Source organism: Panicum hallii, chromosome 9, assembly GCF_002211085.1.
Source record: "Panicum hallii strain FIL2 chromosome 9, PHallii_v3.1, whole genome shotgun sequence".
Lineage (NCBI taxonomy): Eukaryota > Viridiplantae > Streptophyta > Magnoliopsida > Poales > Poaceae > Panicum > Panicum hallii.
In genome coordinates this window covers 56,049,069-56,065,848 of record NC_038050.1, presented here as the reverse complement: position 1 = coordinate 56,065,848, position 16,780 = coordinate 56,049,069, and the positions used below count along the sequence as shown (strand labels likewise).

Sequence of the window (16,780 nt, the reverse complement as noted above, 5' to 3'; positions counted from 1 at the left end):
AATTGGCAGAGACCAATTGAGACATTCATAGATGATTGGCTCACTCATGTATCTTGCGAGTGCAATAAGGCCTGACATCTCTTTTGCTGTAAACAAGTTGAGCCGGTTTACTAGTAATCTGGGAGATGATCATTGGCGTGCGCTTGAGCGCATAATGCGCTACTTGGTGGGTACTATAGAATACGGGATTCATTATTCCGGCTTTCCTGCAGTACTAGAAGGATACAGTGATGCTAATTGGATATCGGATCTAGATGAGTTGTATGCCACTAGTGGATTCATTTTCACTCTTGGCGGTGCTGCTATTTCATAGAGATCATGCAAACAGATATCCTGACGAGGTCTACTATGGAGGCAGAACTAACAGCACTAGATACAGCTACAGTGGAAGCCGATTGGCTTCGTGAGCTCTTGATGGACTGTGACAATCAAACGGTGATTGTCAAGGTAGACAGTTCAAAAGATAATATAAAGTCTTCAAGACATATCAAGAGATGGTTAAAATCAGTCAGAAAAATGAGAAACTCCGGAGTTATTACTGTGGGTTATGTCCACACTGAGAAAAATCTGGCTGATCCGTTCACCAAGGGGCTGTCACGCAATGTGATAGTCAATGCATCTAAGGAGATGGGTTTGAGACCCGTATAAGCTATTCCCTAGTGGTAACCCAACCTATATGATCGGAGATCCTGTGAATTAGGATTAGGGAAGAACAAGCTAGAGGTTAGCATGAGAGTAACCTTTTAACTCACTCGAGAATGATGCAATACTCTCGATTACTACATGGCAGGTTGGCATTGGCCTTAATGTATTCTGTTAGCTTTAATTAGCAAAGACGTTATCTTGCAGAATGTTCTTGAAAGAATACACCTATACGAGCCCGACTGTTGGACGGTCGCAGTCTGTGAGATTCAGATGATCTCTATTAAGCTCATGAAGAGATAAGAGAGTATGACCTATATGCTCCAACCGCGAAGTCGCCTACTGGAGGTCAAGTATCAGTTTGACTGTAAGTGAAACTCACACGTACAAAACTTGCAATTCAAGGCTTAGTCCATTGTTCAAGTTGTGAATGAGTGTAACTTGCTGTTCTAGATGGAAGTTCAACTTAACAGTCTCCATTGAAATAATGGTATATCAAACAACAGTGGGTTGAGGCAAAGTCATGATGAGACTTTGAGATCTGGTGGGGGATTATTGGAATATTTGGGCCCTAAAGGCTCACCATATAAATTCAAATAATTCCAATAAAATCTCAAAGGCCCATTAGTGTAAAGGTGCATGGCAACAAGTTAGTCCCACCTTGCTAGTGGAGGTGGAGAAAATCCAACTTAAATAGTTGGATGCACTCCATGCTCTTACAAGTGTGGGTGAGAGGAAGAAGGAAGAACACACGCGCGCGCTCGCTCGCCTCGCCTCGCCAGGCGAAGGGCGCGCGCACGCAACGTGCGCGTGAATGGTCCACCAAAATCCGGTCCAATTGTTGCGGGAACGCGGCTTCCTTTTGCAGATTTGTTTTGCCACTTTGAATCTATTACGGATTACACACGCGGAATTTTTGGGACTCGTAATCGACTTGGTTTTTGGGATGCTAAAAACCCTAGCGGTTCCTTTCTATAAATACGCACGGGTGCCGGCTAGAAACAGAACACAACAGAAGACGCACAACACGCCTCGACCTGCCTGCTGCGCCGCCGCGTACGCTACTTCATCCCGTTCGTCGGCGTGCACCGGCGATCGGGAGAGCAGGTCTCCGGAACCTCGTCCTCAGCGATCCTGCACCGGGAGAGGGCGAATAAGATTTTTGGGAAGCGCTCTGCGTGACTGCTCGAACGCTTCCACATCACCATCCTCTACATCCTTGTCGCCACGGCTTGTCTTCCTCCTCGTTAGTGGGGCGCGACTCGGCGTCGTCAAGCGCGCGGAGGTGCTGATCGTCGCCGTCGTCTTCTTTACCCGGTTATTCCGGTGCGTCTAGAGACGTACGGTTTTCTGTCCCTAACTATGTCTTTCATACCTAGTATGATCTGGTTAGGGTTGATCTTACTGCTGCAATGTTTTATCTTAAATCACTTGATCAGCAAGTTTACATATGTTCGTTTTCTTTACGCAATTTTCGTCATGGTCATGATTTATCTTCGGATTAATTTAAAACTGAAACTTTTATTTTTTTCCATCAATATATACGTGAGCGTACTATTCTCATCCTTTTTATTTTTTCTCATGTGTGTTTCGTCACTAACAAATCATGGACTGCCAACTCAAGAACCAGACCGTTAATAGATCAACACAAAATTGGTTCAGTTAACCAATGTATATTTCAATTCTAATTTTCTATTTTGAAATTTTTGTTTCAAGAAACAAGCCACTACTACTATATGATAGTTCTAGCCCTGTATGCCAATTCATTTTTAGTTAGTTTTCATTTTCAGAGTTCTTAGTGCTTGCATATCAAAAACACAGAGATGTACGCTGGATGAAGTGGAAAATCTGGATATCTCCTTTTGCTCAGATATGTTTCTTAAGAAAATTCATTACAAAGAGATCAAGTTTTTCATAGGTGAGTACCTTTTTTTCTGCTCGATATTCTTCTAATTCTGCCAGCCTTGCATTTTTGTTCAATCTTTACTTTGCCTTTGGCAGGGTGTTTCCCAACGATTGCCTTTCATAGCTTCTTCACTGCCAAGCGCCTAGTTGTGTACTCGCTCGTGGAGTGTGGAGAAGGGTTGTTCGGAGTGCAGGCAGGATAACATGGGAGATGTGGTTCTCTATTTTCTGTTTCTCGTGTTTGAGGAAATCTTAGTAATTTCCTTTTTTTATCACTTGGTTTTCCATTGGTGTCCTACCTTGTGTTTTTGAGTGATATTAGTGGTTATCAATCACTTTTCCATATTTGTTTTATTGATGATGTGTCTAGATTCTATTGGATAAAAAAGTGATTAATAACTAGATATGAAATCATTAGGATGATAGGCAGCAACTCCCTAAATTTAATTATTAAAATCGATAAATTTCATTGTATCTTTCCATTTAAACCTTGGCATAGCTGATTTGAGGCTTCCTATTGTCTAGTGGTCGACCTCTTCCATTGCATCAAAACTACTACTTCCTCCATCCGAAAAAGACAAGAGTTGTTTGACTTCTCGGAAAGCGAGAGTTGTATTTATTTTGGGACGAATGCGAGTTGGTGCGGGCTTTTTAAATTCATCCGTCGCAGGCTTCTTTTTTTTCGTGGGCTCGTTTCTTTCCTTCCCACTCAGGCTTCTTTTGTTGGGCCCTTTATGTTTCTTTTAGGCTTCTCGTGAATGAGTCTGCAGGCTGCCGAACTCTTTAACTTATTCTTCTTTGACAGCCAGATTCCTTTTTCTATGTTGCCTGGTGGGCTCATCAATTGTTTGCAATCGAGAATTAGCAATTTATGCTGGGGTGCTCAAAGCCAGTAGCCAAAATGCCATATTTTCCATTGTAAAAGCAAGTCTTATTTATTTGTTGATGCAAAAAAGTGCTAAATGAACATGTTGCAATATTACATCAACAAATTCTTCTCATCACATCATATACTCCCCATATCAATTTTGTCACTACATGCCATCCATTATTAGAGTTGTGCTGGTAATAGTACGAAGATGCAAATGGACAGTTATGACAGATCAAGAGGTTAATTTTATTCATTAAAAAGTCATCCAATTTTTTGGAATGAGCCCATTATTTTCTTTTCGGATGGTCAAGGACCTTCCATATTCCTGAAAATAGCAAAATAATGAATAAATGTGTAATAACTTGCCATCTATGTAAAGCATGGATCAATATATAAGTTGTTATATATTTCCATATCTGACTTGAATTTCCCTAGTATTTTATTGGTTAACTAAACTTAGTATATTTACAAATGAAAACTTAGCTTAAAATGCTGAACTAGAATTTCAAAAATAATGATGGACAACATAATGTAGGAAAAAGGGGGAACATACCGAATCAACATTTTGTATGGGAGAAAATGTTGCATCAGTAAAAGAACTGTTATCCGAATGATAAAAGAAAAGGATGGGACTGGACAAGTAAAAACTGTTGAGTAAGAATATCTCGAAGAAACATATAATGTACAGAGAAGAATGTTAGGTCAGCGTGGTAAGAAAATTGTTGAAGAAGTGTGGCATGGCTAAAAAGATTGTTGGTTGAATGGCAAATAAATAATAAAATATTTAATAAACGAATACTTTAGTATGTAGAATAAAAGAATATAAAGTTAGCAAGTTCAATAAGCCAAATTGTTGAAAATGGAAAATACTTGGAATGAACTATTTATTAGAAAGAAAAAGTTTGGCTGAACCAAAAAGTTGGGACCGAACAATATAAATTTTAAGTAAAGAAATATTGCGAGATGGCAAGAAAAAATGTTGAAGAAAGGAAAATAGTTGGAATGAACCTTCTATAATCTATAGTGAAAAATATATGTTGCATCACTCAAATAATGTTGCTAGTAAAATGTTGAAGATAAAGCAGAACAAAAATATTGAGTCTGAAAATTTGTTGAAAATGGAAAATACTTGGAATTAACTTTTTATAAAAAAAGAAGAGGTTGTGCTGAACCATGAACAGTTGAGACTAGACAACAGAAATGTTGAGTAAGAAAATGTTGTGAGTTGGTAAGATAAACAGTGAAGAAAAGAAATTTGTTGGAATGAACCTATCATAGTGAAAAAATGTTGCATCACTTAAATAATTGTTGATTGAACCATAAAAAAAAGCTAGGATTGGGAGAGTAGAAAGGCTTGATAAAGATGCGTTGGTTGACCACCTTAGACCTTTCATCCACCTCTTTAGCCCCGGCTGGGGTTGGTCCTGGAATTGATGAAAGCATTAGTCCCGGATCCAACGGCTAGGGGCGGGGGACCTTTAGTCCCGGTTGGAGCCACCAACGGGGACTAAAAGTCCCTGTCAGACCCGGAACCATGGGGCTGCAAACATGGCGTACATATTCTAGAATAAGGGATGGGACATGGCCCACACCCTACACCAATTGTAACTACTCGTACCAGAGAAAGACTAGTCGGAGCAGAAGAAAACTACCCGAGTAGTACTCGGGTAGGACTCTTAAGCTAGTATCGGGTTAGGATTTTCATGTAACCCTGTCCCCCCAGACTATATAAGGGCGGGTAGTAACTCCTCCAAAGCATCAACCAACAATCCACATCTAAGGCAATACAAATCACCACACAGGATGTAGAGTATTACGCATACTGCAGCCCAAACCTGTCTAAACTTTCGTGTTCCTTGCACCTTCGAGTTTCTGGTCTCGGCGACACCCCACTTACAGTCTACCACCTCGGTTATCCCTCGGTGGGCTTGGAGGTTAAACATCGATAGCTGGTGTGCTAGGTAGGGGTGTTCATCGAGTATCCACCGATGAACTCGATGCCATCTTTCAACTTCACCAGCGATGCTCGACGAGGGCAAAACTTTCATCTTCGGCTCGTGGAGCTTTCGCCGGCGCCTCATCGATGACTAAAGCCGGAGGCATCTGTGGCAAGCCAACATAGCAGTCTTGACGAGTTCATTGATAACCTCGACGAGACGCTGCTCCCTGATCTCGCCAAGGAGATCGAGAAGGAGTCTGTTTTCAATGCGATTTCAACTTGTGCCGCACCAGGTCTCCTCAGATCGGATCTGATTCGGTCTAAGGATCTACGTACCTGATTACCGTTCGAGCTATGCAACACGGCCACTGTTTACCAGAAGGCCATGGGATTTGAGACCCTCTCCGCATTGGAAGAGGACTTGAATCGCCTGCTCAAGATCGGAGACGATTGCTCCGACTACTACATGGAAGCTACAAGCAAGGATCATGCTACAACTACTTCGACTTCGCGAAGACGCTCACTGACCCACCGACGACTTCTTCGACTACTCGTCTCGACTTCAAAACTAGTCGGGAGCGGGCCTCACACTGTCAATAACTAGTCAGAATCGACTCTGACTAGTCAGGCTTCATCAACAAACCATCGCGGCTCCATCAACGAGCGCTACATCTTCATCGACAAATCGCCCACGAATCAAGCTAAGTCATGCTTTAATATTTTTTATATCTCTAGATATTAACCATACGCCTCCACGGCCACACCATAATTGCGTTCCCGATTACTCATGCAACTTCGGCCTTGTAGTCGGGACTACACCTAACGAGTGTATATTATGCGCTCCACGAGTGTTCTCTTTTTTCGCGCAGCGCCGACTGCTCTAGGTTTCTCTTAATGGTCACTAAAATACCCGGGTAGCACACGCTTTAATCCGTGAGACCTCAACTCTTCTTTACGCCTATGTTCCTACGCGTGCATGCGGCCATGCTCCCTGCGCTATGGGCTACGGCTATGTAGGCTACCTACTCGGAGAAATTATGTGATCTAGGAAGAGCAAGACGCGAAAAATTTTACATGCATTTTACAATGCCGGGATACGCTCCTGACTAAATATCTTGTATATAAGTTACAATATATTTTTATGTTTACCTTGTAGGGGATCGGACGTGGATCATGCTGCTCGGTGAGGTATGCTCCCGAGAGCTGCCTTACTTGGACATCACTTCATCGGCACAGACCACTCGGCGTGCTAGCGGCGACTCGGCCGACCCCTAGGCTCAGGGGCTAGCGCCACCGACCATGTGGCATATCTCCTCTGACTCAGCCGGTACCTACACTACTCGGCGTACCTTCAGTGGCTCATCTAGATCCCATGGTCGGGGGTTGGGCACGACAAGGCACTCGACGTACCTTTGGCAGCTCGTCTAGCCCATGTGCTCGGGGCTGGGCGCAACAGGGCACTCAGCATATTTTTGACAGCTCGTCTGGCTCCCATACTCGGGGCTGGGCGCAGGAAACAACTCGGCGTATCACTATGCGGAAGCTGAAGAGATTTTCTCAGGATAAGATTTGTTTTGAGCGGTAATTTAGGGTTACTTTGGGGAAGTTATTTGTTTAACCATTTTTTAGGGATCTCATTCCAAAAAAAGAGGTTTTTCCAATTTCTGAACCAATTTGCCTATTTTAACCATCAAATCAAATTCTTAATTTTTTACACAATGCATGCCACGACTCTTTGTCCTTTTTTCCATATCTTGGGATTTGGATTCAACGTTCCGGGGCTGCATGACTCTTTGTCCTTTTTTTCATATCTAGGGCATGTGTCATCGACGGCTTATTTTTTAAATTTTTGAAAGATAAGAGTAGAAGATTCAAGACTACTTTGACCCTCAGCCTAATCTTTTGATTCAACCTAAGGCTCAGGAATGACTCGGGGCATGAGCACCTCACAGACTCGATGCAGTCAAGGAACTACTCGAAAAACACCTTCAAGACGGAGTTCGGGAGAACTCGAAGATGCCTTTAGAAATACTCGGAAGCCTACAGTACTTGACTATGAATTGCTCGGGGGCTTGTCCTACTCGGGGCCACGGGACGGTGTACATGGCGTACATATTCTAGGATAAGGGATGTGACATTGCCCGCACCCTACACCAATTGTATCTACTCGTACAAGAGTAGAACTAGTCGAAACAGAAGGAAACTACTCGAATAGTACTCGGATAGGACTCTTAAGATAGTATTGGGCTAAAATTTCCATGTAACCCTGTCCCCCAGACTATATAAAGGCGGGCAGGGACCCTCTCCAAAGCATCAACCAACAATCCACATCTAAGGCAATACAAACCATCAAACAGGACGTAGGGTATTACGCATACTGCAGCCAGAACCTGTCTAAAGTTTCATGTTCCTTGCACCTTGGAGTTCTTGATCTCAGTGATACCCCACCTACAATCTACCAGGGTTATCCCTCGGTGGGCTTGGAGGTTAAACACCGACAGCTCGGTGGTATCCCTCGGTGGGCTTGGAGCTCCTGATCTCAGCGATACCCCACCTACATTCTACCACCTTGGAGGTATCCCTCCAGAGTTTTATAGTCGAGACGAGTAGCTGAAGTAGTCATTGGTGGGTCACCGAGCGTCCTCGCAAAGTCAAAGTAGTTGTAGCATGATCCCTGCGGGTAGCTTTCTTGCGAGTACCTGGGGATTTATCCTTGACAAGGCCCCGAGCTCTTCGTAGCCGAGTAGTGCAGGCTTCCAAGTACTTCTAAAGTTATCTTCGAGTTCTTCTGAACTTCGTCTAGAATGTATCTTCTCGTGTACTTTCCTGTCTATTTTGAGGTTGCGAGGTGCTCTTGCCCAAGTATATTTTAAGTCTTCAAAAATTATCTTCTCTATGGGGTGCGATGAAGTAGCCCCCGAGCTTTAGGTTGAATCGAGGAATCAGGTTGAGTGTTCAATTAGTCTTGAATCTTCTTTCATTTGTCTTCCAAATAGATTTGAAAAACAAGTCGCTGATGACACGTATCCTGTAGCCCCCGATCCTTGAATCCATATCCCAAATTTGGAAAAAAGATCCAAAAGAACGTGGCATGCACGTTGTAGAATTTTGTAGAATATGAATTGATGGTTAAAATACCACTTAAATTAGATCTTATCCCAAAGGACCCTTAGGCCGCCACTGGTTATTTAACCATGCAGTACCTAGGGTTACCTTTTTCGCCTTCAGTCTTCACATGAGTCATCATCCGAGTGGTTTTGCAGCGTCCAGCCCCCAAGCTTACGAGCTAGGCGAGCCGTAGAAACCACGACTAGTTATTGGTGCCCAGCCCCCGAGCCTGGTAGCTAGTGAAGCCATCGTAGATGTGCCGAGTGAACTTTAGAGTTGTTGCCGTAGCTCAATCTGAAAAAAGACAATGCATACATTATGTAGCATAATGCAAATATACAGAAATTTATTCAGTATAAAAATAAATTTGTTGTGCCATGCTCTTGTTTAGGCCATGTAAATCTCCCGAGTAGTCCACCTGTTATGTTTAAGCACCTGGTCTCGTTTTAGCTGTTGCTCATAGCGTGTATAAGATCTTTATCCCGTGTACGCATAGAGGCGTTAGGTGTGATAGAAGAGCCGAGATTTCACGATTAAGGCATGTGCTACCCGAGTAGATTAGCGACTGTTAAGGGAAGACAACGAATGCAAAAATAAGAAATCGGCATTGCGACAAAGAGAATGCTCGTTGGCATAAAGTAGTCAGCGAGAGCGCGTGTTGCGGCGCGCATGTCCGTAGGGTGTAACCGCTGCGAGCTGACAAAACTTGGTGTACCAAGCATGTGGGCGGCACCCTATGAACTCAATTTACCAAGCGTGTGGGTTGTTAGTCAACAAACCTTAGAAGTACTCCATCATGGTGTAGCCCCCGAGGGTAATTCCAGTCGAGAGACGTACCCAAAATAGTAGCCGGTCCTGTGAAGAACAAGTCGGAAAAGGTATAAGTGACTTAGCTTGATTCGTGGATGATTGTCGATGAAGCCATGGCGGTTGTTGATGAAGCCAACTAGTCAGAATTTGTCCCCGACTTGTTGTCGACGGTGTGAGGCCCATCCTCGACTAGTTTCTAGTCGAGATGAGTAGTTGAAGCAGTCGCTGGTGTGTCAATTGTGCGGCGCGAGCTGGATTCGAGCTGAGTAGTCGAGGTTGATGTAGTTGTTCGCTCAAAGATTCGATCTCAAACTCGATGAATTGATCCTGCGTGGAGTGGATAATCTTGATGAAGAGGTCCCTCAGGCTTGTGCGATCATCTCTACGATCTGCCCCACGGTGAGCGTCAACTGCTGGTATTTTTACCACCAGCCTACCTAGAGATTCCCTAATGTAGGAGATTGTTTGGTGAGGGATCGCCGAATCTGAAACTTGAAGGTAAAAGTGAGCATACAAGACACACATTCAGTCCGCCAGAGTAGCGCAATGTCCTACATCCTGTTTAGGGGTATTGTATATTGCACCCTGTGCTTGGGTATTGAATTGCATATTGGCTGCTCTACCGATCTAGGTATCCCTGCCCTCCTTATATCCCAGAGGTGGGTTACTAGTCGGTTATAAGGTAGGAGTCCTAGTAGAGTTACAGGGTAGGGTCCTATTAGGATCACAGAGGAATCCCAGTAGGAGTCCGACTTCGTTTTCATTGCGGATAGCTTCCTTGCGGGTAACTGGGGATCTATCCTTGATAGTCCCTCTTTAGTCTCGGATGGTGACACCAACCGGGATTAAAAGTTAGTACCGGTTGGTAACACCGACCAGGACTAAAGAGTCACCTTTTAGTTCCGGTTGGAGGCTCCAACCGAAACTAAAGGACTCTTTAGTCCCAGTTGGGGTTACCAAATGAGACTAAAGGGTTCTTCACGGGTCAATTTAAAATGAAAGCATCCCATCTAGAGTCACATGTACTGTGTAGATAGGGTGTTAAGGAAACTATACACGAGGCAGCAGGTCTTGAGTTCAATTCCCAACCGGAACTAATACCGTGTTCTGTACTAGTGTTATAGCAATTCGGCTGATTTTGACACAATACATTGGTTGTAGTGTTTCATGCATGATTAGTATTTTCCTATTCTTCAACACTTATATTTTTTAATTATATTAGGAATTATATTGGTAAGGTCTTAATGATTAGGTCACATCACATCACATCACAAAAAAATCTACCGAAAACTTTTGAGGTAGATCGCCGAAATAAAAGGTTATGCTAATGAAACTGAAGCCACTAAACATCTAAAAGGTGTAAATTATTGAGGAGACTAATATTTAATTTATATGGTAAAATTTGTGCACACCTATGGACTGCGTCTACCATAGGGGGCATGGGCCTCCTCCCTTTCATGTTGTCACCCCAAAATGAAACAAAACATTTCATTACCTATGAAATTTAAAGGTAAAAGCACATTTCTGTAAAAAAAATACATGCAATGTTCTTCACGATCATTCTTTATTAATAGGAATGTGCGACTAGGCTACACTATGTGTATAATAAGAACTAGTTGTGCTCATTAAAAACTTTCACTGCTACATTTCCCTCGTTCATATCTAGAAAAACAGTGCGTGGTTAGAGTAAGCGCCGATCACGACATCATGATGGTCTGGCTGACCGGGGGCGCTCCTCGGTCTTCCGGATCGTGGGCGGCGCCCCTGACCCGGCTGTTGTGGGAGGGATACGCACATGTCCCATCATATCTTAGGGAGTTAAGTCCCCGCCGCGCCTTCCCCAGGTGTCCCTGCCCCGGAGGCTCCCTGTCGAGGCCGGCTCATCCCTCCCGGCCACGCCGCGGGGCGAGGGGTCAGGAAGGCGCCACGTGGCCTTCGCCCGGCTACTTCTTGGCCGGGGGTCTTTTTTTCATTGTTGGGCCTGTACCGGTTGCATTCAGCACTCCACCGGGTTGGGCCACCCGACGGCACCTTACTAATCTCCGCTTAGGCCCCTGAGGGCTGCTCTTTAGGGTACTTGTTACCCATGACCCCGTCAGAAATGCTACAAGAATCTAGAACATAGGAAAGTTGCAAAATATATATTTGGATGCTACACAGGAATAACACATGAATCCTAAGATACAAAAGAAAAAAGTATGAGGTTGGACCTCATGGTTATTTTTCTCCAAATTATCCATGGAAGAGCGTATTTCATAGGAATTTCAAATGAATTGGTAGAATTCAATCCCTTATTCCAAAGTCTTACATAGGAAAAAAAATTTATAGTAATTGAGTGAGTCATTGTCCACATGGACCCCACCCGAGTCAGCCGCATAGGTGGATGACTGCCACGTTGGATCCTACATGGGTTTGTGCGGGAATTTTGGCACCCGATTGCGGTCGGCAATTTGTAGTTTGGACCCAGTAAGGAAAAGTTGGTGGATTTGCATATATGTGTTGAGCCCACAACAAGCCAAGCCCACCTATGATCTGATGTCGTGGTTCAACTAGTAGGAAGCTGGACTAGGTCGTGGCCTTTTGTCCTCTAATGATTGACCTAAATAATTTATGGGCTCAATTTGCATTTTAGGAGCTCGTGAATCTAAACAAAACACGGGTGAACTAGTTTAAAGGCAGGTCATACATTTTATATTTGATTAGTCTTTACCATTACAGACTTACAGTTTAGTTCGACCAATATGTACTGAATCATTCTACTTTAATTTACAATTTTGTCGTTGAATGTAAATTGATTTGAAAAACAGAGAACTTGGCATAGTCAACCTTTGTGCTTTTCCACGTTGAGCAACATGAGGGAGCTATATATACTGCAGTTTAAGCACGCAGCAGTGCTCGGAAAAGCGACAGTGAAGTGCAAGTTACAGCTTCATATTTGCATCTACTAAAATAATCTAAAACAACTGATTAAGAAGTCAAACATTGGTAAGGCAAAGACTTATGAGAAAATTAGAAATGTGCCATTGAAACCTATAACAAACCCTTTGTTGCCATCTAAAATTAGGGATTCTTTTTATTGCCATCAATTCTAATTTCCATTCCCTTATCTGCCGTTACCGTTAGAGAGCAGTCAAGCTGCTGTTAAGTGGAAGGTCAAAAGACAATACTAACCTTGGAGCATTTTTCTAATCCCTCATCTCCTGCTGCACGCATAGGGAGCAGGCAAGAACGGACCGAGCTGGAGCCGGACATGCAATAGCGCTGACAGGGGAGGGGTGCCTGCCACGGGGGCGCTGCAAAATAGGTAGGGGCGGGCACGGCGGGTGCTCTTCCGAGCCACGCGTGCGCCTGCTCGCCCACTCAGGCACCGCTCGGGGCCCGCGCGCATGGGTCCACGGCCGCGCGCCTGCTTGGCCGCCGCCTCGGGCCGCGCACGCCTGCTGCTCGTCCGGGGCCGCGCGTGCCTGCTCGACCGGGGCCGCGCTCGCCTGCTCGCCGGATTCGCGCGCGCCTCCAGTTCCGACGTCCGCGAGCAGCTCGAGCTAGGTTTGGAATGGAGTGATTCGGGGAAAGAGAAAGATTGGAGGGGTAAAATCGGGATAACGAAAAAAATTATTCACATTTTAACGGTGTGACGGTGTGATTTGTGCTAAAAGTAATGGTAATGACAGATAAGGGAATGAAAATTAGAATTAATGGCAATGAAGGGATCCTCTAATTTTGGATGTCAATGAAGGGATTGTTATAGGTTTCAATGGTGCACAAAGAATTTTCTCAAGACTTACCTAGAATAATTCTCCAAATCGCAAGTAGGAGCAACAATAATCTCACAAGAAACCTCGCAAAGACAGTAAAGAAAAATCCACTGCAAATTCGCAATCACATGATTGATCGACGACGATACAAAAAGTAATGAACCGGCCGAGCAGATGATTGTGAGTGATCTATTGCCGCCGGCGAGCGTTCAGCGGAACTGGGCAATGGTGCGGTAGTCGGCGTTGCCCCTCCAGTTGACCGGGATGACGTTGTTAGCGACGAGGACCTTGCCGGAGTCGCTGCGGACGCGCAGCGAGAGGGGCGCCTTGAGCGGGTGGCCGGGGTCGATCCTCCAGACGGCGCCCCAGGACTCGTAGAGCGGCCGCCACGTGTTGGAGTTGGCCTCCTTCAGCTCCACCTGCACCACGGCGCCGTCGCTGCCGGCGTAGTACACGATGACCGCGAAGTAGAAGGGGTTGCAGCCGCCCATCACGTGGAACCTCACCGGCAGGCCCCTGTAGCTGCAGGGCACCCGCCGGAACTGGATGTCCAGGATGCCGGCGCTGCGGAGCTTGTCGTTGTAGCCGGGCCTGGCCATGGCTCCGAACGCCGTGCCGCTGAGGTCGAAGTGGTAGGGGGCGACCTTGGTGTCGTAGTTCACGTCGGTGATGATCACCGTCTTGGGCTCGCCGGAGCAGGCAGGGTTGTTCTTGCTGGTGCACCTTATCTGAAGCATATAGGCAGAGCAATCAGAAGTTCAGAACGTACGTGAAGAAGATCGATGCATATTATCATGCATTGTGACATTGCTTAGAATGCTCATGCTCATGCTCGTACCTGGTAGCATGCGCCGCAGCCCTTGCCGTCCAAGAACAGGGGCTGGTTGCCGCACGACGTCATGGAGTTGAACGGGTACTGGTTGGTGTTGCTGTACCCACACCCGCCACCTGCAGATCGTATCGATCGATCAGCATCGCGACCGCCAGGACAGTCTCAGACGCACAACAAGGCAGCATTAGCTCCGGCACATACCGTTGTTGTCAGGGCCGGCGCCGTTGGGGCGACCGTACCAGGTGGCCCTGGCAGGCCGCCAGGTGCTGCTGGGGGTGGAGCCGGCGGAGTAGTACAGCTCCCTGCGGGCGGAGGTGACGTTATTGTAGCTCGGCTCGGCGTGAGCGCCCAGAACGGGGAGGAGGAGTGCTGCCACCAGTGCAATAGCCTTGAAGGAGATCATCACAGCGGCCATGGATCCCAGCTTGATCTCCTCTGCTTTTGGCTCGATTTTGTCGGAGGAGACGACATGGCCGAGGAATTTATAGGCAGGCCGCAGGCGAGTGAGTAGCTCTCGGCAGAAGGGATGAGAAATTCAGCATGCCGATAGTCTTGCGCTCATCCTCGCACTCGACGTGGTGCCGTGTTATTCGGTGTGTCCGTCCGACATGCGTGCAACGAACTAACAGAGAAGATGTGCCACCACGTACCAAGTTTACCGACCTAATAATAAACATATATATTGGAATAGTCTACGGGTACATATGCCCGTTCGCGTATGGTTGTCCATTTAAGAAATGTGATACGGTAGTTACAACGACGTACAGCTGCTGCAAATGTGATTGAAAAGCCTATATGAACTAGCCTTAGATCATGCGAGGCACAACTCTGAGCTGACTTTTTTTTATGCTGTGTTAGATACTGGCCTTGGTTGCTATTAACCTATTAGAGACTCCTTGGAGCATGGGAGTGGCAAAAACATAGTAATTTTTATCTATTTTTAAAGTATGTAATGTTTTTATCTTAATTTTTGGTTTGATTCAACTTCTATCATTAATATGGACCTTGATCCGTATATGACTCAGACCAGCCATATATCCACGACTTGGTCATGTAGAGCTCTACAAATTAACTACATGATCCACTCCATGATATTTATACAGTCTCATTCTGTAGCAACGCACGGACATATTTACCTAGTAGAAAAAATCGCAGGATTTTGGTAGGTATGCAGATGCAATGAACAGAATTATGGATAAAAAAAATAGAGCAACCCGTTTGGATGGAAATCATACAAAACACGGGTATTCGAGATAGACACATGTAATTGTTATGTGAGATGGGAGAAATCTCATGTTAGAAATCCTCTAAAATTCTTGTGAACGAGGTCGATGCTTTATTCCATATGACTTAGTACAATTAATTTTTCGACAGTTTTCAAATCGTTCAAGTTCGTGAGGTGGAGATTAGACATTGTAATAGAGATCAGAATAGAGTTGTACATGCATTATTTGGCACATGCATAGTGCTTGCAGAGACGAGGCAGATGGGAGACCCGATGAGAGACGAGGCAGATGGGAGACCGATGCTTCCTCAACAAGGGTCAACAGAAGTTTTTCAAAAGCAAGGGCCCACAGAGGGCCAGAGGGGGCAGCCCTTGGGGAGCAAGTGGATCACAACAGCGCAGGGCACGTTGTGGTCGGAGCTGAGGTGGCTGAATGGTTGGATGGGTCTGTGAGCCTGTCCGTAGCCAGTGGGCCGGTGGTGCGCGATCTTACTGGGCCGAGGGAACTTTTCCCTCCCAATGCGCACAATGATGGGCCGGATCAAGTAGCAGTGAGCGATGGGCCGGTAGCTCCCCAGGAGCAGCCGGAGGAAGTTGCTGATGCTATTGGGGGGAGGAACATTTGCTGTACACGAAGAGAATTGCGAAGAGTCTTCTTCAGACACCGGCGACGAAAGCCAAAGAGGTGGAGTCGAGCGTGCAGAAAGATAGAAGGAGCACTCGTCTAGCAAACAAACCCAAGTCTGCCTTGTCCATGGAGCAGCAAGCAACGGCACTGCTTATGAAGAAATGCGGACTGTTGGAGGAAAAAGAGGTGATGGAACCAGCAAAGGAGGAAAAGTTCAGAACCCAGTTCGTCGCGCCCATGCAGGATGACTCTGCAACAAACTACAGGGACATGTTCGGGCTACAGATTGTGGAGGGCACTGACAGCCTCAGTGCCATCGGAATTCATGCTGATGCTTAAGCGGGTGAGGCCCGCGTTGTGTGTGTGTGTGTGTGTGTGTGTGTGTGTGTGTGTGTGTGTGTGTGTGTGTGTGTGTGTGTGTGTGTGTTTGTGTTTCCATGTTCGTGGTGGACATGGCCTGTACCTGGTGTGGTGTTTGTTTTTGTGTTTTGGGGAGAGTCTCCCTTTTGGCGCCTTCTTCCATGCTGGAGAGGTGCTGTTGGTGTGTGTTCTTTTGGTTTCCCAATGAGTGAGCAGAAGTGTTTGTTGCTAAACTGGAACGTGAGATGTTTGAACAATAACTCAATAAGGCAAGAAGGAAGGTGGTGAAAGATCTAGCCCAAGACTACATATGTACAATAGCAGCACTGCAAGAGACAAAGATGGAGGTGATTCAGGCAGCGGACATCAGTGAAACGCTGGGGGTTCGGTTCAGCAAGCAGTTTGCCTTTCTACCCGCTCAGGGCACTCGTGGAGGAGCAGTAATTGCAGTCGACGAGGATTACTTTACCATCGTGCATTCTGAACACCGACAACATTCGGTAACGGTGTGTGTTGCTTCATCGCAGTGTGAGTCAGTATGGTGGCTAACTGCGGTCTATGGACCACAAGGAGATCGGGACAAGATTGATTTCCTAAGGGAATTACGAGATGTGAAGACAGTTGTGGGGGACAAATGGCTAGCAATTGGAGACTTTAACCTAATCCTGCAGGCAGAGGATAAGAGTAATGATAACCTGAACCGGC

At 45.6% G+C, this 16,780-nt stretch overlaps 1 protein-coding gene across 1 annotated transcript; it reads right to left on the bottom strand.

Moving 5' to 3' along the window:
* Window positions 1–12,993: 12,993 nt before the first annotated feature.
* On the bottom strand, window positions 12,994–14,301 carry LOC112874129 (expansin-B2-like). Its single transcript, XM_025937305.1, has 3 exons — window positions 14,064–14,301; window positions 13,869–13,978; window positions 12,994–13,758 (listed from the first exon to the last, which is right to left on the bottom strand). Exons 1-3 carry the CDS (start codon window positions 14,275–14,277, stop codon window positions 13,240–13,242), a joined length of 843 nt encoding a protein of 280 aa, XP_025793090.1. The 5' UTR covers window positions 14,278–14,301; the 3' UTR covers window positions 12,994–13,239.
* Window positions 14,302–16,780: the final 2,479 nt, after the last annotated feature.